This window comes from Triplophysa rosa, linkage group LG25, assembly GCF_024868665.1.
Source record: "Triplophysa rosa linkage group LG25, Trosa_1v2, whole genome shotgun sequence".
In the NCBI taxonomy this organism is placed as follows: Eukaryota; Metazoa; Chordata; class Actinopteri; order Cypriniformes; family Nemacheilidae; genus Triplophysa; species Triplophysa rosa.
Window position 1 is genome coordinate 16791786 of NC_079914.1, and position 25997 is coordinate 16817782.

At 42.4% G+C, this 25997-nt stretch overlaps 5 protein-coding genes and 1 long non-coding RNA gene across 13 annotated transcripts in view; 3 read left to right on the forward strand and 3 right to left on the reverse strand.

Moving 5' to 3' along the window:
* Positions 1–669, reverse strand: part of bysl (bystin-like) — a 4923-nt gene extending 4254 nt beyond the window's left edge. The window contains exon 1 of the mRNA XM_057325387.1: positions 283–669. Coding sequence (XP_057181370.1) covers positions 283–550 — 268 coding nt within the window. The 5' untranslated portion in view covers positions 551–669. The remainder of the gene's footprint in view (positions 1–282) is intronic.
* Positions 670–731: 62 nt separating this feature from the next.
* Positions 732–2506, forward strand: med20 (mediator complex subunit 20). 3 transcript variants are annotated; one of them, XM_057326062.1, is made up of 5 exons: positions 732–846; positions 973–1013; positions 1569–1714; positions 1792–2045; positions 2118–2506. In XM_057326062.1, exons 2-5 carry the CDS (start codon positions 1000–1002, stop codon positions 2334–2336), a joined length of 633 nt encoding a protein of 210 aa, XP_057182045.1. In that variant the 5' UTR covers positions 732–846; positions 973–999; the 3' UTR covers positions 2337–2506. The 3 variants fall into 3 exon arrangements, with proteins under 3 accessions (XP_057182045.1, XP_057182043.1, XP_057182046.1); XM_057326060.1 differs by having other exon boundaries at positions 744–846; positions 966–1013; XM_057326063.1 differs by lacking the exons at positions 732–846; positions 973–1013 and adding an exon at positions 1019–1063.
* Positions 2507–3369: 863 nt separating this feature from the next.
* On the forward strand, positions 3370–8039 carry usp49 (ubiquitin specific peptidase 49). The gene is made up of 7 exons (XM_057326055.1): positions 3370–3885; positions 4663–4746; positions 5023–6464; positions 6553–6757; positions 6843–6951; positions 7032–7237; positions 7379–8039. Exons 3-7 carry the CDS (start codon positions 5082–5084, stop codon positions 7480–7482), a joined length of 2007 nt encoding a protein of 668 aa, XP_057182038.1. The 5' UTR covers positions 3370–3885; positions 4663–4746; positions 5023–5081; the 3' UTR covers positions 7483–8039.
* A 2093-nt stretch (positions 8040–10132) lies between these two features.
* Positions 10133–13955, reverse strand: tmcc2 (transmembrane and coiled-coil domain family 2). 2 transcript variants are annotated; one of them, XM_057326056.1, is made up of 5 exons: positions 13451–13955; positions 12322–12684; positions 11643–12244; positions 11439–11574; positions 10133–11320 (listed from the first exon to the last, which is right to left on the reverse strand). In XM_057326056.1, the coding sequence occupies exons 1-5, from the start codon at positions 13451–13453 to the stop codon at positions 11021–11023; spliced, it is 1404 nt and encodes a 467-aa protein (XP_057182039.1). In that variant the 5' UTR covers positions 13454–13955; the 3' UTR covers positions 10133–11020. The 2 variants fall into 2 exon arrangements, with proteins under 2 accessions (XP_057182039.1, XP_057182040.1); XM_057326057.1 differs by having other exon boundaries at positions 11203–11320; positions 11425–11574.
* Positions 13956–14200: 245 nt separating this feature from the next.
* cdkn1a (cyclin dependent kinase inhibitor 1A) lies at positions 14201–19584 on the reverse strand. Of its 3 annotated transcripts, none has more exons than XM_057326066.1 (4): positions 19401–19582; positions 17737–17807; positions 17101–17500; positions 14202–15314 (listed from the first exon to the last, which is right to left on the reverse strand). In XM_057326066.1, the coding sequence occupies exons 3-4, from the start codon at positions 17489–17491 to the stop codon at positions 15259–15261; spliced, it is 447 nt and encodes a 148-aa protein (XP_057182049.1). In that variant the 5' UTR covers positions 17492–17500; positions 17737–17807; positions 19401–19582; the 3' UTR covers positions 14202–15258. The 3 variants fall into 3 exon arrangements, with proteins under 3 accessions (XP_057182050.1, XP_057182049.1, XP_057182048.1); XM_057326065.1 differs by lacking the exon at positions 19401–19582 and adding an exon at positions 17898–19384; XM_057326067.1 differs by lacking the exon at positions 17737–17807 and having other exon boundaries at positions 14201–15314; positions 19401–19584.
* Positions 19585–21215: 1631 nt separating this feature from the next.
* On the forward strand, positions 21216–23525 carry LOC130548971 (uncharacterized). 3 transcript variants are annotated; one of them, XR_008962118.1, is made up of 3 exons: positions 21220–21717; positions 21847–21882; positions 22161–23525. It is a non-coding gene; the product is annotated as an uncharacterized LOC130548971 (long non-coding RNA). The 3 variants fall into 3 exon arrangements; XR_008962117.1 differs by having other exon boundaries at positions 21850–21882; XR_008962116.1 differs by lacking the exon at positions 21847–21882 and having other exon boundaries at positions 21216–21717.
* The last annotated feature ends 2472 nt before the right edge of the window (positions 23526–25997 follow it).

Consider the following 25997-nt stretch of genomic DNA (forward strand, 5'->3'; position numbering starts at 1 on the left):
ACACACACGCAACGCTATTACAACCGCACCGCAATAGGACGCGATCCCCTAATTTCGTCGTCTCTGTCTCTCTTCTCCTCTCTCTTGGTCTCGGGCCGGCGCCTCGTCCTCCGTTCCCCTCCTCCATTTTCCCGCTTCTTCTTCATCTTCATCGGAGATATCTCTCCTCTCGCTGCCGATCTCTTCTATGCTCCACCCCGTCGTCTCCTGTTCTCTCTATCAGTCTCCCGGCCGTGGCTTGTGTTCCCATTCCTCCTGCCTCTCTCCGTACCATCATCTCACCTAACGTTAGTTGTGTCGCCGGTTGTCTTTTGGCTTCAGGTGTGACCCCAAACTCAGTCTGCAGTTCCTCCTGTTGGATTCGGGCCTGTTGGAGGATTTTTCTCGAGAGTTTCTCGTCCACGTACTCCTGGTCCTCCTCGAGAGTTCGGCTCCGGCTCTTCACGCGACCGCTCACCCGAACCGAGTCTCCCTGCAGGATCTGATCAGCGAGTCCGAGCGCGGAACCACAGCGCTCCGCTCCGCTCTTACTTTTCTTCAGCTTCGGCATAATGACGATAAATTACATTAAACGATTTATATTATAGCACTTCGTAATAAACACTGCGACTCCAACTCATGACACGCAGAACACACGTGCGTTCGAAGCAAATGGCGCTCTGCGTGTGTTTGAGACCGTCTGTAGCGCTGATCTGAGATCAGGTGACCACTGACTTAACGCAGACCGATCGCCGATGCGGTATCGCGATACTTCAATGTCATACGTCGATCGGACTGCGGTCTGCGCATCGCCGCATGGAGTCAATGTTTACTGCATAAACAGCTTCGACTAATGCTTTAGCCTGCGTGAGTGTGTTTTATTAAATTATAGGCATATTAAAATAGTAGTTTGACTTGTTAGATTACATTTAGCGCAGCTTTAAGATTTTGTGTTTTCTTCTGTTATTGGTGGATTGACCCGGAAGTAAACAGTGATCACCGGAGGTGTGCAGCGGAAAAATGGGTGTAACGTGGTGAGAAAGTGTTTGTGCTTGTTTTAATGGTCTGCTTTATGTGTGCTGGTGTACGTTAAGTTATTTTAATACGTATTAATTGTGTTACATGCACATGCAATACTTTTAAACGAAATAAAGCCGGTAGTATGTAAATAGTTGCCTGTAATGCGTTTGTAGTGTTTTCATCTATTAAAAGTGTTTGTGTTTATCATGTTTTTTTATCTGACAAGAGCTGAGTTGAGATCTTGTTTTTTGGACAAATAGAACACCCGATCATAAAACATATGATTATCAGCACTATTATTATTACGTATACTTTAATTTACTATATATTTTCTGTGAGTTTAAAATCTAACAATATTTACCCACAAATACTTCTTTAGTAAACTACTAATATTCTAGATACTGTTGTGATTTTGCACATCACCATAGTACACAATAAAAGGATAATGCAGTGTTTACAATATTCAATAGTCTTTTATGCATACATACAGTATCAAGATGTAGTACTACAGTATACTGTACTATGACTTCCTACAGTCAGTATTATACTCCAGTACATGTGTGTGTCAGTGTGTGTCAGGTGCCCGTGGCTGAGGGCAAGAGCGTGCAGCAAACAGTCGACATGCTTCATAAAAAACTGGAGCAGCTCGGAGCCGTCAAGCAGGGAAACTTCTGGGTGGACTGCGAGACGTACCACGCCACAGCGAACGCAACCGGTAACGTCAACGCACAGCGGTACATTAGCAAGGCAACAACTTCGTGCCCGTTACCATGACAACTGTTCCTGTTGCAGGTCAGCAATCCAAGCAGCTGTACGTGATGCACAACTCGGAGGCGCCGCTGAGCTGCATGGCTCTGTTTGAGGGCGGCCCGTTTCTCACCGCGGACGCAAACTTTGACGTCTTGATGGTGAAACTGAAGAGTCACTTCCAGAACGCCAAGAGTCATAAGGTGGAGAGTCGAGGTGCACGCTACCGTTACTGTGACTTCCTGGTGAAGGTCGGCACCATCGCCATGAGCTCCAGTGCCAAAGGGATTTCAGTGGAGGTGTGACTTTGTGTCATGATTCGTGTGTTTCTGTGCACGTCCGTGACTTGATGTTTGTGTATGTGTGTGCAGGTGGAGTACTGTGCCTGTGTGATCCCGGGTGACTGCTTGAATCTTATCAAGGAGTTCATGCAGAGTTTTCTGGGCTCAAATGCTCCTGAGATGCCCTCCAATAAAGCGGAGGGTCAACTTTATACGCCGGTGGACTGTGTGGACCCTATGAGCCAGTATCTGGAGCTCTTCGGCAAAGTTCGCAAACAGCAGGTGCTGCCGAGCAGCGGCGTACGATGATACAGTTCATCTGAACTACAGACTTGATGAAAACAAACTACACACGTGTGCTTAACTGTTGTCTTCGGTTTGTAAATGATATGTAAAACATCTCACCCTTGTTTGATTTGAGGCGCTGAATGCTTATTTTGTACACTTTTATTTGCAAAATAAACTGCTTTGTAATCGTTTGATCAGAAATATCATAGCGGTGGATCAAGTCTTACGCAATAGTGCTCACAGAGGAATGTCACATTGCATTTCACAAATGAGGAACAGATGAAGCAGCAGACGATTGGCTGGAAAAGACCATCTGTTCTGTATATGCATGAGCAGGAATTCCACTATAGTGAATATGAGAATGCTAAATCAGATGATATAGGTTATGAAACTACTGAAGACTTTCTTCTGATTCATTTTGAACTTTTGGGTTGTAGAAATAAATGCAACCTGCCGCATAGTGACATATAATGAATTTTAAGGTAAGAAATGAAGGTTACATGCAAATGAAAAAGTTTTATTAACATGCAGATAGTATATTATTTCACTGTAGTTTCATATTATACCCGGTCTCAGGTTTTGGACTAAACTAATTGACTTTCTGTTTTAAAGATTACACAAATCTAAATATATTCATGCTAGCTAAATGTCACAAAACACGAGAAACAATTTACTAGCTATAAACCTATATTTTCTTTATTTAAAAATGATTTTGATAAGTATATAACTACTATCCAAAGCTCTGTTAATCCTGAATCAGAGAAAACTGTATTTTGTTATTTCTTTATTTTTTTATTGATTTATCTTTTACCCTGGCAACACATTTGTATCGGAGTCTTGTCTTTTTTCATGTTTACATCTGTACTGCTTAAATGCTTTGTTGTTTTTTTCTGTTCGCTGTCAAACACTATATACACACACACACACACATATATATATATATATCCGCTTTTTATTTATATATATTTATATAAACTTAATATGCGTTTGAAATCATCTGTGTGGAATAATCTAAATGTATCTAAGTAATCTGCCCAGTTGACCCCGCCTCCGGAGCTTTAAACCTGACTGACGTCAGCCCAACCAATCAAATGCCGTTTTACTCTGCGACCGATAGCATTCTCAACCAATCAAAACAAGATCGTCAGGCGCTAGGCCGCCGCGCCGCCAATCAGTGCGCAGTGGCGTCAGCGCTGGGCGAGTTCGGTTGATCCGAAATGGTGACAGCTCGCGCGTGCGGATGATGGCGGTAAATAACAGCGGAAAGAGATTGTAAAGAAAAAACACGTGAATATTTACCGTTATTTTCCGCGTTAAAGCGGTTTGACGGGCTGTTTCGCGGAGGACTCGCGCTGACGGGATGTTTTGAAGAGAGTCCGCGGATTTTCTGTGTGACTTTATTCTGTGTCTGCGGATTGTGCGGGTTTTTGTTCAATGGATTTAAAGTAACGGTTTTCTCGCGCCGGTATAAACGCACAAACACCGAGCGTCCGATTACCGGTACCAGAGACCCCCGGATCCGCTGCTGCCGCGGGTTCCGCATGTGTCCCGGTGGAGCGTCTTTTGTTCTGTGAGTAGCGCTAGCGGGTTAGCAAGCAAGCAAGCACACACACACACACACACGTTAAAAGAACACAGACAAACACACACACTGCATTGTCTGACAAACCCCTTCACACCACAACACCCCATAAGTGCACACACTGCACTGTTACACATATATAAAGAACAGAAACACAATAACACATACACTTAATCAAAAGTACACACACACACACACTGCATTGTGTTACACACAAAGGACATTGTGTTGTGTTACACACAACTTCATACACAGGGAGACACACACATCACAATAATAACATTACACACGATTAAGCATAAATGTGCACACGCTCTGCGTTGTGTGACAAACACAGACACACGTAACATCCCATAAGTGCACACACTGCATTGTTACCCAAACACTCACATACAAAGAACACACAACCTGTACAATCATGCGCAAGTCCACATACTGCAATCACAAACTCATTTACATGCACTCTCATATAATCACGTATACACACAACAACAAACACACAAACAGTCATACTGAAAACATGTCAGAGTTCACTCGGTTGACAGTAACCGTGTCAGACTGTTGTGTTATAGATCAGACTCAAACACACATTTTATTCCAGCGTTTGTTTCTTGTGACCTAGTTTTGTTTTCTTACAATCTAAACAAACTTTATCATATATTACGTTGTCATTTGTTGGGTAACTGTGATTTTTAAATGTGTAAATGTTTTGTGTGGGTATTGTTGTGAGGACGTGTGTATAACACGCATGTTTTTCATTTACAGTGTGTGTTTAGCGTGATGAAGCCCGTCACACAGTCCAACAGCAGAACGCATCTGCTCGGATGCTGAACCTCAACACTTCACACAGTGAGTCATGCGCATTTGCCATAACATTTAGCTAATTCTTAAAAATTAAAATATACTCTACAACTCTTGACACAATGCTTAAGCTTGTGTTTAACTAACGAGTTTATGTTGCGTTAAGTTGTTACAGCAGGTCACATGATGTCCAATAAATTAGACCGCTAACCCTTAGTTTGCACAATCACAACGTTACTATACTCATGTACAGTTTGTGAGCAAAGACTAAACATTTTCTTGAATTCAAATTCAGTGTAACATGTCCTTCCCTGTTGTCGGCAGGATGAGGAGGGTCATGGCATGCGGTTCCTGACTCTGAGTGCTCATGCGTGTTGGCAGACATGGATCGCTGTAAGCACGTGGTGCGTCTTCGTTTGGGCCACGGCCACTCCATCCTCAACCCGCAGAAGTGGCGCTGCGTAGACTGCGACACCACAGAGTCGGTATGGGCCTGTCTGAAGTGCTCTCACGTGGCGTGTGGACGCTACATGGAGGAACACTCGCTGAGTCATTACCAGCAGACGCAACACCCGCTGGCCATGGAGGTTCGCGAGCTGGACGTCTTTTGTTTCGCGTGCGGAGATTACGTGTTGAACGATAACGTAGAGGGAGACCTGAAGCTCCTGCGAGGCGCTCTGTCTACCGTCCGCAGCCCCGGTCAGCGCTCCCTGCGGTCATCGGCGGCCGAAGGGGGTCTCCGAGCATGCGAGGTGACGCGGGAGGGCGTGGGGCCACGTCCGACCATGCAGGCGGCTCTCTTGCACAGGCGGAAATCTCTGCTCCGAAGCGCCCTGCGCCGCTGGAGCGGCCGGCAGCAAGAACAACAGCAGATGCGTGAGGAGAAACAGGAGCAAGAAAGGGAGGAGAAGCGACGGCAACGCAGGGAGGTTAAGAAGAGGCTCATGGGAGAACTAGCTAACGTTCCGCCGAGAAAAAGTGCACGGCTGCTCACTCAGGCTCCTCGTCCCACGCTTGCGCTCATCCCGTCCAAGTTCCGCGACCCTCCGGATCGGCTTCCGTCCATTCTTAAGCAGACATTGCTGCCGTTGTCCAACAAACCTCTAGCACGCAGGCCGCTCCGCACGGGTAGGCTTCACCGATACCGCACCTCGCAGTCGGCGCGCCGCAGAAAACTCGCACCCGGGGTCACGGGACTGCGTAACCTCGGCAACACGTGCTACATGAACTCCATCCTTCAGGTGTTAAGTCACCTGCAGAAGTTCAGGGAGTGTTTCCTCACGTTGGACCTGTGCGAGACGGAAGAGCTGCTCGCTAAGACCAACCACTCGCAGAATGTGGTAGGAGGAACGAGCGCCCTCACTGCGCTGGGTCGCATGGGGAGGGCAACCGTGTCGCAGAATGTCCCGCCCTGTTTGAACGCCGCTGAACTGGTGCAACCTAAAGAGCCACGTTCCTCGTCTCGGCAGCAGATGTCGCTGTGTCACGAGCTGCACACTCTTTTTCGGGTCATGTGGTCCGGCCGATGGTCGCTAGTCTCCCCTTTTGCCATGCTGCACTCCGTATGGAACCTCATCCCGGCGTTCCGTGGATACGACCAGCAGGATGCGCAGGAGTTCCTGTGCGAGCTTTTGGATAAAGTCCAGCAGGAACTAGAGTCGGACGGACCACGGAAACCTCTCTTAATCCCCCTCACGCAGCGGAAGCTCTCCAAGCAGGTGCTCAAAGTGCTCAACACTATCTTCCACGGACAGCTGCTCAGCCAGGTAATCCGACATTTCATTTAGCTGCGTGTATTATTGTGATGATCGCTGAATTGTCCGCAATATTACTTCATCAATCTTCAATCTGCAGGTAACTTGTTTGTCCTGTAAGCGCAAGTCAAACACGGTGGAGCCCTTCTGGGATTTGTCTCTGGAGTTTCCGGAGCGATACCACAGAATGGAGAAGCCCAGCACTGCCACATGTCAGCAGAGCTGCTCGCTGTCCGAGATGCTCGCCAAATTCACCGAGACGGAAGCGTTAGAGGGCTGCATCTACGCGTGCAACTTCTGCAACAGTCAGTGCATGCAGCTGCGCCTCTTTACAGCTCTTCTGAATGTTGATGCGTTTATTAACAACTTAACGTTTGTGCTTGTTTTCAGGAAGGCGACGTAAATCCTCCCATAAGCCCCTGTCCTTGTCAGAGGCCTGTAAGCAGTTACTCATCTGTCGTTTACCTCAGGTGCTGCGGCTACACCTCAAACGCTTCCGGTCAGTAAGAACAGCACAATTTTATCCCACCTGAATCCTCTCACGTAGCATTGCTGCTAATGGTTGGTGCATGTTTTCAGGTGGTCCGGTCGGAACCACAGGGAGAAGATCGGCGTCCATGTGGCTTTTGATCAGGTGCTGAATATAGAACCATACTGCTGCTCGGACGCTGCACCTTCACCACGGAGAGAGGCCTTCACTTATGATCTGTCTGCTGTAGTCATGCATCATGGGAAGGGCTTTGGCTCAGGGCACTACACAGCCTACTGTTATAACACTGAAGGAGGTTTGTGTCCGATCTATTACTTGTTCGACTGAAAACAAATGTGAAACTTTTGATTGAAGGCATTTCTTGATGTTATGTTGTTATAGCTTGAGGGCTGTTGAGTTCTGGATGGTTCTCTTGATAGCTGTGTGTGTGTTGCAGGTTTCTGGGTCCACTGTAATGACTCGGAGATGAACGTGTGCAGCGTGGAGGAGGTGTGCAGCACTCAGGCCTACATCCTGTTCTACACGCAGCGCTCCTCATAGACCCGTCTGCCTCTCTCTCTCTCTTTCTCTTGTCTCTTTCTTCTCTCTCTCATTGGAGATCTGTTCCTGACATCAGCAGTGAGACTCGGAGACGTTGGTTTGTCTCTGCTGGCACAGTCACACTTTACCCAGGGCATTCAGGACCAAACTACACTCACCTGCAGGGTCACGGATAAACTCGAGTACTGACGTTCTTCTGCTGTCGAGAGAGAGACAGACGGACGCTCGTCCTGTAGAGCAACTTGACCGCAATACGATCATCAAACACACTGAATCAGGAATTCTTCACCTTTGATACCATGACTGTTTTCTACTCTCTTTCTACTCTGGAGATAATTCAGGACAACAGTGAAAGCCTCTTCAAATTTCATCTGTGGTAAATGACTGAACAATCGATGACGCTGAATGTCTTTTAGTTGTGTGTGTGTGTGCGCGTGTGTGTTTGGACGGGTGTGACCTCTGACCCTTAACCTTTGTTCTGTGTGGTGAGAACACCTGTTATCCACTTTATTGATCTTGTGGGATCTTCCTGATGATAGTGAATAAAGAACAAAAAAACTGAATTTGTGATGAGTTGTCTCTGTCATCTGTGAGCTGCTGTCTGTTGTACATCTGACTGACAGGTACACATACAGTTCGCATTTAAATCCGTGCGTGTAAAAAATTAAGCACTTATATTTTATAATATATCGTCGCCTTCTGAAACCTTGAATGTCCAAATTTGCTGTTTTTTAGGAGATAAAAATAAACGCTACTTTTGAACTGATAAATACTGCATGTCAAAGTTGACAAGCACTTTTTACTGGGTAGATATTTGCAAAACCTACAGTGACCAACATAAAGAGTGAATAATAAAAATGAATTATGGCAACAACAAAAAATATAAATCCCAAAAAATCATGTAATGTGGAGATATATATAAATTATGAACATAAGAAACCTAACCCTGGTTCAACTGAACAAACGTTTTTGTTTTATTAGTAGAAAAATTCGTATTTACTAATTTACCACGGTCTCAGGGTATTTGTTGTAAAACAAAGGTAATGCAAGTGGTTATCAATCTTGCTAAAAGCATGGTTACTATACTTTTACTATAATAAAATAAATCAAATCAATAAGCCCCAAGAAGCGGAGTGCCTAAAACCCCCTCAGCTGTTATAACTGTAACCCACTGCTTCACACGGCTTGCTTTTATAAAACTGTTATTCCATATCCGTAGCAAGGTTTCATAAAATAAAGTAAATAAAATGATATTTAGGCTATGTAATGCGGTCAGCCGTTATAAATCGGGGTATTTTATAACGGCTTAGAACTCAACCAATCAGAATCATGGACCAAGAACTGACTGTTTTATAATCAATGTTTTTCCACTAAGGGTAAATATAAACAGGTTTTATCACATTAGTGCCTAATTTCACAGACAAGGCTTAAAGGCATAGTTCACCCAAAAATGAAAATTCTGTCACCATTTACGCTCCCTCAAGTTGTTCCAAACCTGTATACATTTCTTTGTACTATTGAACACAAAGATATTTGGAAGAATGTTAGCAATTTTCAAATCATTCACTGCAATAGTAAAAATAAAATTATTTAGATAAACCTATTATATTAACTGAGGTTTTGTGGAAAGTTGGAAACTACAAAAATGTTGAATAAAGTTCATGGACATGACGGACAATCAAGAGCCTGACTGACATAGTAAGTAGAATAACTATTGTTGACTTTATTTTTAACGTTTAGTAGTTTGTTAATGATGGAAGCACAAGAGTTGTGTGCAAGAGTCACAATTGTGTGCAAAAAAATATTTAAATCATTTTGCCACAGCTATAACCATGCTTAATTGTGGTTTTACTGCAAAAAGTTTTTTCATAAGCGGTAATAGGCTTTTCACAATAAAACCAGCAATAGGCTTAGTGTTTAGACACACTTCAGAAACTAATCATTTAAGTTACGATTACACCTCAAACCTCAGAGTCTCTGTCAAATCCGTATTAAATCCTTCTGATCTTTGCGTTTAAAACTTGTTTCTATCATAAATTACATCAAGGTTGACAGTACACTGTAGAAATCTCGCGCCATTTTAGGTCGTGAAAATTACCTCAGAGGATCCGTGACGGCGCTTGGTGATGAAATCTAATAAAGATTAAAACACATACATGTGCTTCATTCGTTGAAAAACGAACAGGGTTCTCCTCAACATCTGATTGTTTCTCATTTTGGTCACATTCTTCTTTGTCAGGTTTAGTTTGTCTGTTCGATCTCATTTGCATAATGTTAATTAAACGGAGCTGCTGCGCATCAGACAGTTGACGAGAGCGGCGCGCTCGAGTCTCGCAGATCTTCAAAACAGCCAGATGCTATTGGAGTTATTAACGATAGAGGAAATATATTAAATGGGATTTTAAATGTAGAGGTAGGTTAATTGATTAATTAACCTTCTTAAATGTAAAGGTTGCGTTTGATGAAACATCGTCTCATTATGAGTCTGAGTGGATCAATGAGTCTCAATGTAATCCAGCCCGGGATTAATCCATTTGATCTGGATTAAAACCTGGATCTGGATTATACCATCAGACTGTCACACCACTACGAAAACACATTGACACACTAATACAACTAAACACATGATGAATAAAACAGCAAGCAGATGTCTGGATCTATTCTCAAATGTGTTTAATAAGAATACAGTAGTGTTGTGATTTGTTTTAGTAAACGGGTAGAAACATGAGAAATCTGATCATGCTGTTAGTGATTGAGCGTGAGAACCTTTAAACTATGTTTACAAAAATGTTCCGATGACAGATGTCATTGACTACAGACTTTGTAAAATATCATTGAAAGTCTACACGGAATGAAAACTGACCGTATGTTCACTTGTTTTATACACATTCCTGGTCTTATTGTGCACGATTCAGCGGTATTCCAAAGAAAAACAATGTTGTCTTTGGAATCTTTCAGCAGAATATATTAACTTCACCTATGAAACGACTTTCATTTTTGGTCCTCTTATGTTTCACCACCAATAAATTCCCTACAGTACAGACAAAATCAGTTCCTAAAATCAATAGGCTTCCTACATGACATTACGACCGTAGACAGCACACAAAAAGAAATGATTCATCCTGTGAAACGAAACCTCACAAAAGATCAAATATAACAGACATTGAGTTCCACAGAGTCTTCTGAGACGCTTGACGTTTTTGGATCTGAGATGGGACTGTCATGCATCATCTTCCTCTCATCTCATGTCTGCTTTCTCCTCCAGGAACCAGTTTAACATTCATTAGTTTAAGCAACAAATGAGCTCAAAGTTCTATAAAAAAGGAAAGAGGTCTTCGGTCAGAAGAAAGACAGAAAAAATGAAGAGTGGTGTAGCCCAGACCTGTGATTCTAACAGCGCCATCTTCACGTCTCTTCAAATGAATCAATGGATGTTTGCGTCTGTTTTCTACACCCTTAAATCTCTCGCTTCCATCACAACGGCAGGGATGCGTCAATAAGTGTCTAGAGTTCTATGTGAATGTTTTGATCGGTTCTCTCAGCTGGGGAGCAGAAGAACCTCCAGCCAATCCCAGTGTTTCCACAGCGTGACCAGGAAGAGCGCCAGGGCGAGGGTGGCACCGACGCGGGTGCGGGTTTTCATGAGCGGGGTGATGAAGTTGGCAATGGTGGAGACGAACACCAGGAGCACGGCCATCAGGGCCAGAATGACGTTGATGAGTTTCCCCAGTAGAGCTCGAGCGTTCGCATTCTCCACACCCTCCAACTGAACCACCTGCTGCTGCTGCTGCTGTAACTCCAGTTTGGTAATGCGGGTGAGACAGGACTCTACTGCCTCCTACACACACAAACACACAAACACAGTTAGGTATAAATGTTCCAACAAATGACGACATTGTCCGAACGACATCAAATCTGGATGCAAGTTTCAAGGTGGTCCACCTGATTGGACGCACCTGTATGTCCCGTGCTCTCTCGTACGACTGGTACGCAACCTTCTCCTCCATGCTGGCCAGTTCCTGCTTCAGGTTGCTCATTTCATTTTGATGAAGTTCCGTCAGATCGTTCAGTTGCTCCTCCAGACGCTCGTACCTGCGGGTGATAGAGAGACGGGTGAGCGGTGAACAGGCCCCGAACGGGCGCAGGTGCCGTCGTCTTACCTGTATCTCTCCTCCTGTAAGCACTGGGTCATGTAGGTGTAGTCGCTCTGCAGCTGCGCCTTCATGTCCTCGATGGCATCCTCCATGTGAACCTGACCGGCTTTGATCTCCTGCAGGCCGTCCAGAAGAGCATCCCAGGAGGAAGACGACGAGTGGTGGTGATGATGGTGGTGATGATGTCCGTCCAGTCGCGGGCTGCCCATGGCAGCTCCCATCCCTGACATGGCCCCGCCCGCTCCGCCTGAATTGCTGCCACCCGCTGAGCCAGAGGTGGCACTGGAGCATTCGTCGTCGCTGCCGTATTTGGGGCTGGAGACGAGCGTGGCGCTGCCGCTCAGAGCTCTGGGGGTTTCCTCTGTGTGGTCGTCCTCCAGAGTGTCCTTCATGTGGGCGATGTTGTCGGCGCTGCCGAACTTGTTGCGGATAAATTCTCGCGGTTTCGAGACAACGGCGGTGTGGGTGAGCGCGGACACTCCGCCCTTTACACCCTCCACCACGCCCCCTCCAAAACCACTGATACCCGCTCGCACGTTAGCACCTACGTCCTTCAGTCCCTGCTGCATGTCCCGCAACACGTCTTTGGGCTGTCGCGCTGGGCCGTTCTGAAGACAAGTTGGGAAACAACAATTACAAACGCGGTGAACAAATGTGAGAACTCACTCGTGAATGTTGACGTTACCTGCTCGATTTCTTTGAGTTTCTTGTGGTAGTGCTCAAGTTTCTTGTGCAGGTGTGCGATGGTCTGCGCAGATTTCTGGTTCTTCTTCTCGAACACTTGTTTGATGCGCGACGCCTGCTGTTTGTCGGCGTTGTTGGCCAGTTTGAGATACTCGGCCACATTATCATCCCGCGCCTCCTGTTCCACACGGATCTGCTCGGTGATCTTTAGGATCTTCTGCTGCAGGTGTTCCAGCGCCGCTCGTGTCCTCTGGACCTCGCCGGCCACCCCGTCTGACCCCACCTCCACGCTGATGTTCCCATCTGAACCTCCGTGGCTCACAGAGGGTGGCAGACCCAGTGTGGACACTTCACTCTTATCCAGCTGCACACACACAGAATCAAACCGTGAACATGCAACCGCACCGTCATGCAACAGAGAACACACACAGAAACATGCCGTGACACACACGCACCGATTCTAACACCTCACACGCAGCAGCAGTCTGAGTGCACGCCGTCATGGCTGTTTACAAAAACTAAAACCACATGCTCGCAGAGAGAACGCGTGACCCACTTCTGTTCTGAAAATATCTCTGCTCCGCGCACAACATCACGCTAAATCAAGACACGTTACGTATGCTGACACGGATTTATGAGAATCTCAACAAATCAATGACACTGAAATCTGACACGCTTATTAACATGCGTCACACACCAACCAGCACTCATGCACGCTATTAAAAAATCAATAGTAATTATACATTTGTGATGAATCATTCATCAACACAGCTCTGTGACACACACACATAAACGAATGGATATAAAGTTCTGCATTTGTAAACATACATGCGTCAGCAAATATGTTCATGTGCATGTAATGCGTGGAGTGCGGTACCCCCCCCTCCCCTCCCCGATGCGATGTGTGTTTGATGTGCAGGCCTCTAATGGACATGTTTAGAAAGTAGGTTGTAATTGAGCGGCGGGGGGACAGCAAACACACACACCTGCAGTGTAAATGATGTGTGTCTGACTGTAGACATGCAGAAGCGCAGGAGAGAGACCGACACGCGCTGACAGACAGATGGACGGACGGATGGATGGACACTACACATGAGGAGATGAATGAGGAGGCAAGTGTGAGAAATTACCATGATCTTCAGTGCAGGCTGAGCCGTCTCACTGCAGAGATGTGTGTGAGGGCCACATCCCTCTAGCTGTCTGTCAGTCTCTCTGATGAATCTGTCATGCTTTACAGTGGCGTCTGGCCTCCCGTTTGTCTCATCTTTGTCTCGTCTGGAGCTCGTTTCTTTCTCGTGTTTGTCTGTGTTTCGACGCGGCTGCAGCGCAGATGAGAGGAGGGGGAGGGGAGCTCAGCGGAGCATGCGTCACACACACACACGCGCGCGCGCGCACACACTGCAGCTTCTACATACACGCTCATTAAGAGTTCAATCTGCCCAGCATGGATGTGTGTTTACACAGAGAAACCACATTTATTAGTGTTGTGCATTTGTGTGTGTTCATGGGGGGGCATTTCTCAAACAGACAGCAGGGGCTGATGGGAAAGCTGACGTCAGTTTCATAGCAACATGCTTCATTACAACTGGGTCACTATATTGCAGAAAAGCACTTGTTACACACACGACACTTCTCTTGTAAACGCTTTGCTGTAAATGTGTTTTTGTACATTTTAAGAAACCGAATGTCGAGTCAAAATTTGATGTATATTTTAACCCCCCCAAAAAGTGTCATTTATTTCCTCTTATGTGGCAAATTAGAATAAACGTCATACAGGTTTGAGGTAATGATGAGAGAATTGTGTTTTTTGGGTGTACTATTGATTTAAGAAGCAATAATAAACAAATAAACACAGGCAACAGTTTCTCTTCTTATGCAGCTTTATGAACAATTACATGTAAATCTACAATACGACACTTCTCTGGAAATAAATACCGCAAATATTCTGAGCTCTTTAACAATAACGGACTTGTGCAAGCTACACTACTCATATAAAAGAGTGAAATTCAGTACAATCTGCAATTTACCCGCATATTTGCAGATTTTACAGACATCAGAATACAAGAAACACATGAAATAAAACAAGAGCCACTGTAATACCACCATTACATTGTTAATAACATTAACTGGATTCAAACGTCATGGATGGACGTAAAACACACAATCTTTGTATTCCATGACAAACAACAAAGAGGAAAAATTGAGTGTTTGTAAATGCGCTGTAGTCGTAATTTGGCCAAATTAATGAAATACAAGCAGAACGGATTTATGCGTTGTGTTTAGAAAACCAAACATTGCTTTGAACAAAAAGCAATCAAATATAAACCCAGAAATTCGTTCCGCTTGAGTTTCACGAATGTGACTCAAGTGTTTGTAAATACATAACTTTTTCATTGTCAAAACATAACGAGATTATGAGAACATGCTGGCATCTTGATCAAGGTTTATGTTTAAAAATAATAATATAAATAATCAGGGTTAGATTCATAAATAACTAACGTCACGTTTTTTTAATTAGCTACATCTTTTGTGCAATAAAGCAATAGATTTCTTTCTAAACTGAAATAAATCAGCGTTCATTACTGTCAGATACACACTTGAGTCAAAACCGTGGTTTGACACTGAAAAGATTCATGAACATTTAGAAACAAAAACTTGTCCGCCTCATCCTGTAAAATATTAAGGCATTTCTTAAAGGTCTTTTAAGTGTTAACCGTCCACAAAATCAAAAACACAGAGACATGAAGTGCACATGAAGAACACACATGATTGAAGACAAGCCCAAGATGTGTAGTGCTGTGTGTTTGAGGAGAGCGTTTGATCCGCGACACCACGACAGAAGAATCTATAGAGTTGATATGAATAAAAGTGTCTCTACACACATCTGTGCCCCACACATGAAGGTACGAGTCCAGACGAGTGTATTTGTGTTTTACAGTTATTGGCCTGATTTGCGGGGTGTGGCCACCAGCCTCTTCTTCGACTGATAGAAATCTGTTTACATCAGATAAAACACAAAATAAACATATTTAGAATATTGACATTGTTAGTAAAATAATTATTTTAGTTAAGCTAAATTTTCATTTCTCATTGATGTAAAAATACAATCTCAGAATTTTCTTTATGCAAAATATGTTTTCCCTCATATTCCCTCAAGTATACAGTACTTGAGACCTGAGACCAAAACACTCTGTACCTGTGTCTGACTCCGCCCACTCACTCGCCTGTGATATAAAAACACCCTGTACCTGCGTCTGACTCCTCCCACTCACTCGCCTGTGATATAAAAACACCCTGTACCTGCGTCTGACTCCACCCACTCACTCGCCTGTGATATAAAAACACCCTGTACCTGCGTCTGACTCCACCCACTCACTCGCCTGTGATATAAAAACACCCTGTACCTGCGTCTGACTCCACCCACTCACTCGCCTGTGATATAAAAACACCCTGTACCTGCGTCTGACTCCACCCACTCACTCGCCTGTGATATAAAAACACCCTGTACCTGCGTCTGACTCCACCCACTCACTCGCCTGTGATATAAAAACACCCTGTACCTGCGTCTGACTCCACCCACTCACTCGCCTGTGATATAAAAACACCCTGTACCTGCGTCTGACTCCACCCACTCACTCGCCTGTGATATAAAAACACCCTGTACCTGCGTCTGACTCCACCCACTCACTCGCCTGTGATATAAAAACACCCTGTACCTGCGTCTGACTCCACCCACTCACTCGCCTGTGATATAAAAACACCCTGTACCTGCGTCTGACTCCACCCACTCACTCGCCTGTGATATAAAAACACCCTGTACCTGCGTCTGACTCCACCCACTCACTCGCCTGTGATATAAAAACACCCTGTACCTGCGTCTGACTCCACCCACTCACTCGCCTGTGATATAAAAACACCCTGTACCTGCGTCTGACTCCACCCACTCACTCGCCTGTGATATAAAAACACCCTGTACCTGCGTCTGACTCCACCCACTCACTCGCCTGTGATATAAAAACACCCTGTACCTGCGTCTGACTCCACCCACTCACTCGCCTGTGATATAAAAACACCCTGTACCTGCGTCTGACTCCACCCACTCACTCGCCTGTGATATAAAAACACCCTGTACCTGCGTCTGACTCCACCCACTCACTCGCCTGTGATATAAAAACACCCTGTACCTGCGTCTGACTCCACCCACTCACTCGCCTGTGATATAAAAACACCCTGTACCTGCGTCTGACTCCGCCCACTCACTCGCCTGTGATATAAAAACACCCTGTACCTGCGTCTGACTCCGCCCACTCACTCGCCTGTGATATAAAAACACCCTGTACCTGCGTCTGACTCCACCCACTCACTCGCCTGTGATATAAAAACACCCTGTACCTGCGTCTGACTCCACCCACTCACTCGCCTGTGATATAAAAACACCCTGTACCTGAGTCTGACTCCTCCCACTCACTCACCTGTGATATAAAAACACCCTGTACCTGAGTCTGACTCCTCCCACTCACTCACCTGCGATATAAAAACACCCTGTACCTGCGTTGACTCCGCCCACTCACTCGCCTGCGATATAAAAACACCCTGTACCTGCGTTGACTCCGCCCACTCACTCGCCTGCGATATAAAAACACCCTGTACCTGCGTCTGACTCCGCCCACTCACTCACCTGTGATATAAAAACACCCTGTACTGCGTTGACTCCGCCCACTCACTAGCCTGCGATATAAAAACACCCTGTACCTGCGTCTGACTCCGCCCACTCACTCACCTGTGATATTTGTCTGTTTTCTTTTCTGTGCTTCATTCTTTTCTGGCGTTTTTTCCATGTGCTGTTGTGGAACAGATGTGAAGTGCTCTGGTGTTCTGGGGATGTTCTCTTTCTCTGATTCTTCTTCCCGCTGTCTCAGCTCCTCCGTCTGACACGTGCGGTACAGCACAGGTACTCGAACAGTAGACACGCCCTCCCACTGGAAATCTCCGCCCTCTAAAGGCTTTTCTGAGACGAAATCGAAGTTCCAGCGGCGCGACGCTTCTTCCAAGTCTTTCTGCAGTGCGTCGTTGTACTCCACCTGAAGCTGCTCGCGATCCACCGGACCGAACAGATTCCTCTTCGTCGGCCCGTCTCCAACAGTTCGAAGGATCCGTTTGTGATCTGCCATGACCTTACACTGCAGAGAGAGAGAGAGAGAGAGAATACTGTAAAACTGGCCTTTGTTTTAAAAGTACAATCAAATTGGCTTTACAACTCATTTCAACTTACTGTTATAGATGTTACATGTTCTTTACGTCGTTTCAATTCATCAAAATAGTTCAGCAACTTCAATTAATATCAGTTAAAGCAATTCACCACTGGACTAAAGTGATCAGATGAAATGAACTGTAAAGCTAATTTGATTGTACTTACAAATTCAAGGCAGCAAAACGTGTAGCGATGAAGCGAAATATGGACCAATCAACAGCTCTGAATCTGCATATCTGTCAAAAATCCCCACAACATGTCACCGTCAACACACGAAATATCGTCAATTACAGAAAAGTATATGTGAAGGAGAGCTGATGTCAGACCTGTCTTCTCTTCTCTTCTGTGCAGTCGTGTCTAGTGTCTGTGTGTCTGTGTGCTGCTTTTAAAGGCTGACGTGACTCATGATGATGTGATGCGTGTCTGGACACATCTACAGTAACATGTGAGGGCATGTTCCACTCCAACACCTCACACACATGACCAGCAGAGGGCCGTCTCGTGCACTGCACGCTATACTCCCACTACAAAACATTTTCTCCGTTTTATCTCATAATGAGTGTTTCACTTTTTTACCCTCTTGTCTTCTAAAATTATATTTGTGGGCAGAAACATATTTTCATATTTCTGATCCAAGAGACCAAAATCTTGCTCAATCAAAGCACAGCCAGTAATGTCATAAAATAAATGTATAAATAACAAATAAAAACAATAATAATGTATATCTTTACGTGCTTTTATTATGAAAGGTGATAAAGAAATATTTCATTTTCTTAACTCCGGATAAACACTATTTCGTTAAAAAGAGAAACATTGACAAACATTTTAAAACTAACTTTTTTAATGTTCTTGTTATAAATGTCTGTACAGGACAAACGCAATACTTGTGTCATGTGACTCGTAGTCCGCAGCAGAACATCAGTCAACCTGAGACACACCAAACTACAACCACAGTACAAATATACATCATATTTCTACATCTGAGTGACATTCTTACAACACAACCTCCAGAAAACAAGAACTAACAGACACGCAACCAGCGTCTGACACGCACGTAATCTTTCTGTAAACCAAAAATAAAAATAGATCAATATTTAGTAACCAACAAACGTATCTGTTGCTAAATATAAAAGTATATCGGAATGTATTAAAACACATTTTATATGTACCATAAACAAAAAAAGTACTAATGTTCTTTTATTATTATATTACTCGGGCACATAGTTTTACAAACGTGCTTTCTGAATGTTGTACAACTTTTGTCAACTTGCTAGAAATCTCTTTTTGAGACGATAACATGAGGTCATGACGTCACTACGTTTCTTAGTGAGCCCGAAGGAAGGAAACGTTCCGTTCCAGTACTACGAGAAAACGTTCAAGACGGTGGCGGGAAACACAGACCCCCGCTGATTGGTCAGAAGTGACAGACAAGCTCGTGCCCTGCCCACTTGGCTCCATCGGTCCACGTGAACGTGCAACTAGTGTTTGCCGGTGGAAAACAGCTCGAGACGGCAAACATCACTCGGATGTTACCATCACATCGTGTTAAAACAACACTCAAAGTTTCACTCTCTCACTTGTGACGATTCAAAAACACCACACTGATCAACTCAAGAGAAACCTGCTAGAGGAACTTCTCAAGTGATGTTTATTCAACTGGATTCAGTTAAGTTAACGCACAAAACTGTTCGACTTTAGTTTTATTACGAGTTTAGATAAAGCAATACGTGTTTTCATTATTAACAAACAATGTGTGTTGTGAATAAACAAATAAAACTTTAAGACAAACGTTGTAAACGTGCAAAGAAGGAAAGAAACGTGAAACTTACGTTTTTAGATTCCACAGATTGTGAAGAGTAATAAAAGCGTCACTTTCTATATGTAGAGTGACTTTTACAGTAACAATAATCAAGTAATCCTCGCGTTTAGAGTTTGAATGTAAAACTCAACTCGACACGACTTCTGAAAACTCTCTAAGTTCTGCTGCTGCCGACGGACTTCACGAGCTTTTATAACCTCCGGTGAGCGTCAATGGACAGTGGGCGGGGATTACAGAGCGCTGCACGTGTACTGAGCCCGGTAAACACGTGATAACGGGTACGCGCGCGCGAGCCGCGAGAACGCGCAACCGTGAGGAAATTCCAGCGCATCCGCGTCACAGAGCAGAAGAGCAGCGGATCCTCCCAACACACACACAACATCGTTGATCTTTATTTAGCCTTAAGCCATAATTTCAGTTTCCTGTACATAATGAATATAATTACAGGTAAAGCCATAATAACTTTGGTAAGCACTGATTTTAGTGTTTATTCGAGTACTGTATTTATCTCTTGAATATGCGATTATAACAACGAAGACTATAATAACTTTCAGAATGACAGTAATAAATGACAGTGTCTGCTAATATTTGGGAAAGTAAAAGGCAAGTGTTGGAATGTAAATGAGAAAAAACAACTATATCATAATGTAATTTTTTTTTTATATAAAAAGAGTGTTAAAGTCTTCTTATTGTACAGCAGTCAAGATCCTAAAGTTGAGTTTCTTATGAACTTGCAGTCATGAAAGTGCAACATAAATGGAATAGCTCTTTTTAATCTTATGGATAATCAATAAAACCAATATTCTCCTACTTTAATACTTTTAAATACTTTCACGAATACATCAAGTTCAGAATGAGGCTCATTGTGTAACGTTACAATCTATGTGATACAAAAACTGTCAAAAGATTCATGACAATGTTTTATTAAATTGGTAGTTTTCAAATTCAAAGACATATTATGCACATATGAATCCTATACATGAAAATGTCATTAAATCATATTTTTTATTTACTAAACAGAAGCTGCACTGCACTAAAACGGTTTGTGTCACTAATGAGTGGATCCTTCCCACGCCAATTACATTCAGTTATTCATTAGGAAGAGTCGATCACGCGTGTAAACTGATGTTTGTTTGTTTGTTTGATTTGGCGGGTGTCTGGACACTTGCGTAACACTCGACATCGCAACCAAATCCTGAGAAACACCAGCCAGCAGTTTTATTAATAAAACACTTTTCCACTTTAAAAGTTGCTTTAAAATGAGAAATATTAACAAACAGAATAAACAGTAAAAAAAGGTGTCTTCCCTTTTCCTGAAGAAAAATCCAAGATCAAAAGCAGGCTATTTAGTGATGGATTGAAGGGAACTTCTCCAAAGAGTTGACACCATATTTCTTTTGTCACCATTCAGCGACATTTAAAGTAAAAATCATTTAGCAAACGTTTGTTTATTATTTGTCTTGCAGAATTACATTAGAGTTATAAATCAAATGAGCCAATTTTCCCTCATGAAGACTACAAAAAGTGCACCATTTGTGTCTATTAGTTTTGATATGGATAAATGTCATGGATAAATTTGTTTATTGTTTTAACGTGTAACTTAATTGGATTCAAAATAACGTGTGAGCATTTAACCATTCTTCTTTCTGATTTCATATCCAGTCAGTCGCTACGGAGACTCAAGGCGCCGTGACGTCACGGAGTATGGAACGCCATTAAGGCCAAAACGTGTGAAACTAACGTGTTAACACGCAATTACGCGTTAACACGCAATTACGTGTTAACACGTACTACGCGTTAACACGCAATTACGTGTTAACGCGTAATTGCGTGTTAACACGTTAGTTTCACACGTTTTGGCCTTAATGGCGTTCCATATTTAGGAAGTTGTGTTAGATGAGATAGGCTCATAGTAAGCATTACGTCAGTGCACGTTTACAGCTTAATGAATAATTACAATAAAACGAAGGCGCGAATCACCGCATTAATATTTATCAGAAGGATTACAAGCTATTACGACAGGCAGTGTCAACGTGAAAACACACCTTCGTTTTATTTGAATTATTCATGATGTTGTGACCCAAACGCTACGTTAAGCTTACAGTTAGTTTACCTCATCAGCCATCATAAACCACGGACATTGACGGAAGATAAACGTACACGGAACAGGCAAAAACTACCACCGAGGAATACAGGTAGAAAAGCCGCAGAAGAAGATAACGAGGAACAGTTTCTTTGGGAAAATGGCTTTGGACACCCCGTTCTTGTTAACTGCAACTGCACTTGTAAAGGAAACATCCAGGCTTGCACATGCACAGACTAGCGAGGTGAGTGATGTTAACTGGAATACGCTGTATTTGCAAGAGGTAAAGGGGTTCGCAATGCTTCCAAGTTAACATTCAATTCAATTCAATTTTATTTATATAGCGCTTTTCACAATGTGCATTGTTCCAAAGCAGCTTTACAGGAGCAAATAAGAAAAACACAGGAAGGTAAAACACAGCACAGTGCATGGTGTTTATAGACCAAGCAAGATCATTATAATAAATAATATCTAATAAATAAATGAATAAATAAATAAATGAATAAATAAACATATTAAATAATATTCTCAAATCGTGTTGATCTGACGCTCATTCTAGGATTTTTCAATGGAATAGCCATTGATACAAAATTCATTTTAAGGGAAAATAATTGTCTTATTTCAGATATTACTAATACAAGCCACTCTTGTTGAAGATTTTCTTCTTTGCATGTTTGCCCTTAACAGATTATGCGCCTGTGTTGATTCACAAGCTTGACAGATGCTGATTTGGATGACAACATAATAATCAATAAACCAGAAGCTGAATCTGCTTGTTGCGGGACTGCATACATTAACAAAGGAGTTGTTTGGCAAAATAAACTTGGACCAACCTGCCTTGATGCGCACCAAGCCATGTACCGCACAGGTGGATATATGAATGCTTATTTAAAATTATTTTCCTGTGCACACATGATTATTCTGCCTTATATTGTTGTAAGCAATATTAGTTTACACACCTCAAGTTGTTGTGTCTGTGTTTATTACAGAAAAACCTTAAAAGCATGTAAGCATATCTGGCTCAGGGTCAGCAAGTTACTGGTTTCAATTATGCTTCATTAGTTGCTGTAACATCCTTGTCTGCTATACAAACCTATTTTATCTATGCAGTTTCTTTGTATGTTTCTCTTTTATCATAATGTGTAACTTTGTTACACTTTCTATGAGCGGCCTCTACACTAATATCAGTTTGTTTTGTTTTCCATGCCCCGTCCTGGAGTTCCCGAAGACACCAGAGGTCGCCAGTCCAAGCTCCGGGTTGTGGCCTGATGCTCTTCCCAGTTCAGCCAGATGCTTGTGATGATGGGCAATCCACCTGATGACAACTAACAATTACCATACTTTAACTTGAACAAATATATTCTTTTCATACGTTTTGGTATTATTGCAAACTGTTCTGGTATATTGTAATTTAACAATATTTAAAATAATAATATACCTAGATTAAATATACTTCAATTAAATAATTGACCGTTTCTGACAATCCAAGATAACATTTATTTCAGTTTCATCAGTGTACATTGCATTGAGAAATAATACCATGTGTCTTAATATCATATACTTTTTTAAAATTATGATGTATGTACAGCTGCTTTGCAACAATGATAATTGTGAAAAGCGCTATATAAATACAATTGAAAATTGAATATTTTGCAGGTAGGAATTGTTAGCTTAATTCTTAGCTCATTGGTTAGACTTAGTCAGTTTAAATGTGTTTATATAATATATATGTATAGTTATGTGTAATGTTATTTGTAATCTCCAACGCTGCTCCTGGAGAGCTACCATCCTGCAGACTTCAGCTCCAACCCCTCTTCAGCACATCTGTCTGTATTTATCCAGCAACCCTGAACACTTTGATAGGATGGAACAGGTGTGTTTGATTGGGGTTGGAACTGATATCTTCAGGACGGTAGCTCTCCAGGAGCAGGGTTGCAGATCCCTGGTTTAAGTTATGTGTTAAATGTGTAACACCGTGGTCCTGTGAGACATATCATTTCTTTGTATGTCCCCACATATAACAGAATGACAATAAAACTGAGCTGACTTGAATGTGTACGCTCTGTACTTTTGATACTCAAAGAAATACATTCCAGAAGCTTATTTCTTCTAATGCAATAACTTGTCAGTTTGAGCTACCAAACAAGGGTCATGTAATCTAACAAAACAGATAAGTCACATGTAAGGTTACAAGCTTATAATAATAATTTCTAGTAGCAAAGCTGTCTTTATGATGGTCCTATCACTTTCTTTTAGAGGCTGTAATGTGGCCCATTTATTCATATTTTATCTGTTAATGTCTGTTTTCAACGTATTACAATACATTTTGGTTTCATTAGTAATCAAACATTAAACAACAGTTTTGTTTACAGAGGCACAACTTTAAACAGTTACAAATAGAAACACCTTCAGGAGGGTCTGTCTATATTACACATCATATGTCTTACTCTAACAGGGTACCTGTCTAACTGGGAATTATGTTTTCCATGTCATTGTTACATATTTCGCTACAATACATTTTTGTTAAAAACAATTACAAAACAGTTCAAAGACTGATATGTGCAATAGGCCAGCATGTGTCATCATCGGTTGGAAGCAGCACATTAGGCTGATTAGACGCCAGAGGAATGGACTACTTGCTTTATAAGTGTTATGAAAGGGGCTCACTAACAAATATTGATGCATAGGGATTGACTGTATAAATATTGATGTTCATTTCTGCTTTACATGGCTCTAAACAAACTTGGCTATAGAAATATGCTTGTGTATATGAAAATATTGTTTGGTGAAAGATGCATTTAAACTTAAGAAATGTGTATTGTATATAGTGATTCTGAAAATGTATATGCCTTTCAGCGTTTAATAGTTGAATGGGTCCATCTAAACAATATTAGGCATTTAAACAACACTTGATTTTTAGTTATTCTGTAATCACTCTATACAGTTGTAGACTACTTATGCTCTCAAAATACATAGTCAAAAACCAGTCTGCTGGGTCTGTTTGTTTGAGTAATACCGCCACACCAGCAGGTGGCGGTGAAGTTCCGTGGTACAATGTGCATGCACAAAACGACGTGTTAACACGTAATTACGTGTTAACACGTCGTTTAAAACGACGTGTTAACACGCAATTACGCGTTAACGCGCAATTACGTGTTAACACGTACTACGCGTTAACACGTAATTACGTGTTAACGCGTAATTGCGTGTTAACACGTTAGTTTCACACGTTTTGGCCTTAATGGCGTTCCATAGTAATTACGCGTTAACGCTCAATTACGTGTTAACACGCAATTACGTGTTAACGCGTAATTGCGTGTTAACACGTTAGTTTCACACGTTTTGGCCTTAATGGCGTTCCATAACGGAGCGTTGAGTAACGCCAGGGGAAGTGGCGGGTCATTTTGAATGTACAACCAGTTCGTTCATTCATTCAGATTGATTCTATAAAAGCATCTGATAAATGACTAAATGTCATTCATTTATACGTGAAAGTTTCTTTACTTTTTGTGCATTTATTTTTTGTAGTATTTTTCCACGTGAAACGGCAGACAGTTACAGAACAAAACTTCCTCAACACTGATAAAAATAAAGAAACACATTTATTAATAAAGATCCGTTTACCTCAAGAGTACTGGTTGAGATACAGGTGCAGTCTCTTCATCAGCATGACGTCATTCAGCAGAAAAGTGTCTCTTCTGAGGACAAGACTCGTGAATTAAAGGGGCAGTTCACTAAAAGATGAAAAATCTGTCACGAATGTCTCACTCTCTAGTTTTTCAAACCTGTATAATGTCAAACACAGAAAGATGTTTAGATGAATGCTTGTAACCGAACAGTTCGACCCCGTTGACTATAGAAGAAAAATGAAACTGGTAGTCCAAAGTGCCCCAGAACTGTTTGCTGTCCTACATTCTTCAAAATATCTTGTTTTGTGTTCATAGAACAAAAAATACAGTTATTTTTTCTACTACGGTAGTCAATGGGGTCCAAGAACTGCTGGGTCACAAGCATTCGTCCAAATATCTTTGTGTTTATCAGAAAGACATTTATACAGATTTGGAACAACCTGAGTGACAGAATATTTGATTACCGCAACCTTTAGAATATCAAAGATCTTAAATCCCAGGACTGTTAAACCACTGTGTGAATCGATCACGAGTCTGCAGATTACTTTTGTACTAGAACACATTTGTCTTCAGAAGAAACTCAAAAGATGACAGGTTCTTCTAGCATACGACCCCTCTGCGGTTAACACAACACACTTCATTACATGTGCACACATCACTACGGTTCAATATTTAACCAGGATTTCCTGTAGCATCACTGATGCTCATCTTACGCAAGATTTTCAAAAATACAACTCGTCTCGTTTTTTATTAAGATAATATACATATCCATTTTCATTGTCTATTATTCTATTCTCATTATTAATTGCAGAAAGCACTATGAAAATAATCCATTTACATATTGTGAAAAAAATTCCAAACACAAGAAATGGAGTCTTATTCCGGCAGATACAAG

Bases quoted from the DNA above. Each gene is read 5' to 3' on its own strand.
- med20 (XM_057326062.1), top strand. The intron at 1,715-1,791 runs GTAACGTCAACG...TTCCTGTTGCAG, and splicing joins CGCCACAGCGAACGCAACCG to GTCAGCAATCCAAGCAGCTG. The intron at 2,046-2,117 runs GTGTGACTTTGT...ATGTGTGTGCAG, and splicing joins CCAAAGGGATTTCAGTGGAG to GTGGAGTACTGTGCCTGTGT.
- usp49 (XM_057326055.1), top strand. From the start codon at position 5,082: ATGGATCGCTGTAAGCACGTGGTGCGTCTTCGTTTGGGCCACGGCCAC. The intron at 6,758-6,842 runs GTCAGTGCATGC...GCTTGTTTTCAG, and splicing joins CGCGTGCAACTTCTGCAACA to GAAGGCGACGTAAATCCTCC. The intron at 7,238-7,378 runs GTTTGTGTCCGA...TGTGTGTTGCAG, and splicing joins CTGTTATAACACTGAAGGAG to GTTTCTGGGTCCACTGTAAT.
- tmcc2 (XM_057326056.1), bottom strand. The intron at 12,245-12,321 runs GTAACGTCAACA...ACTTGTCTTCAG, and splicing joins AACTCAAAGAAATCGAGCAG to AACGGCCCAGCGCGACAGCC. The intron at 11,575-11,642 runs GTAAGACGACGG...TATCACCCGCAG, and splicing joins TTACAGGAGGAGAGATACAG to GTACGAGCGTCTGGAGGAGC.
- cdkn1a (XM_057326067.1), bottom strand. From the start codon at position 17,491: ATGGCAGATCACAAACGGATCCTTCGAACTGTTGGAGACGGGCCGACG. The intron at 15,315-17,100 runs GTGAGTGAGTGG...TGATGTAAACAG, and splicing joins AAAACAGACAAATATCACAG to ATTTCTATCAGTCGAAGAAG.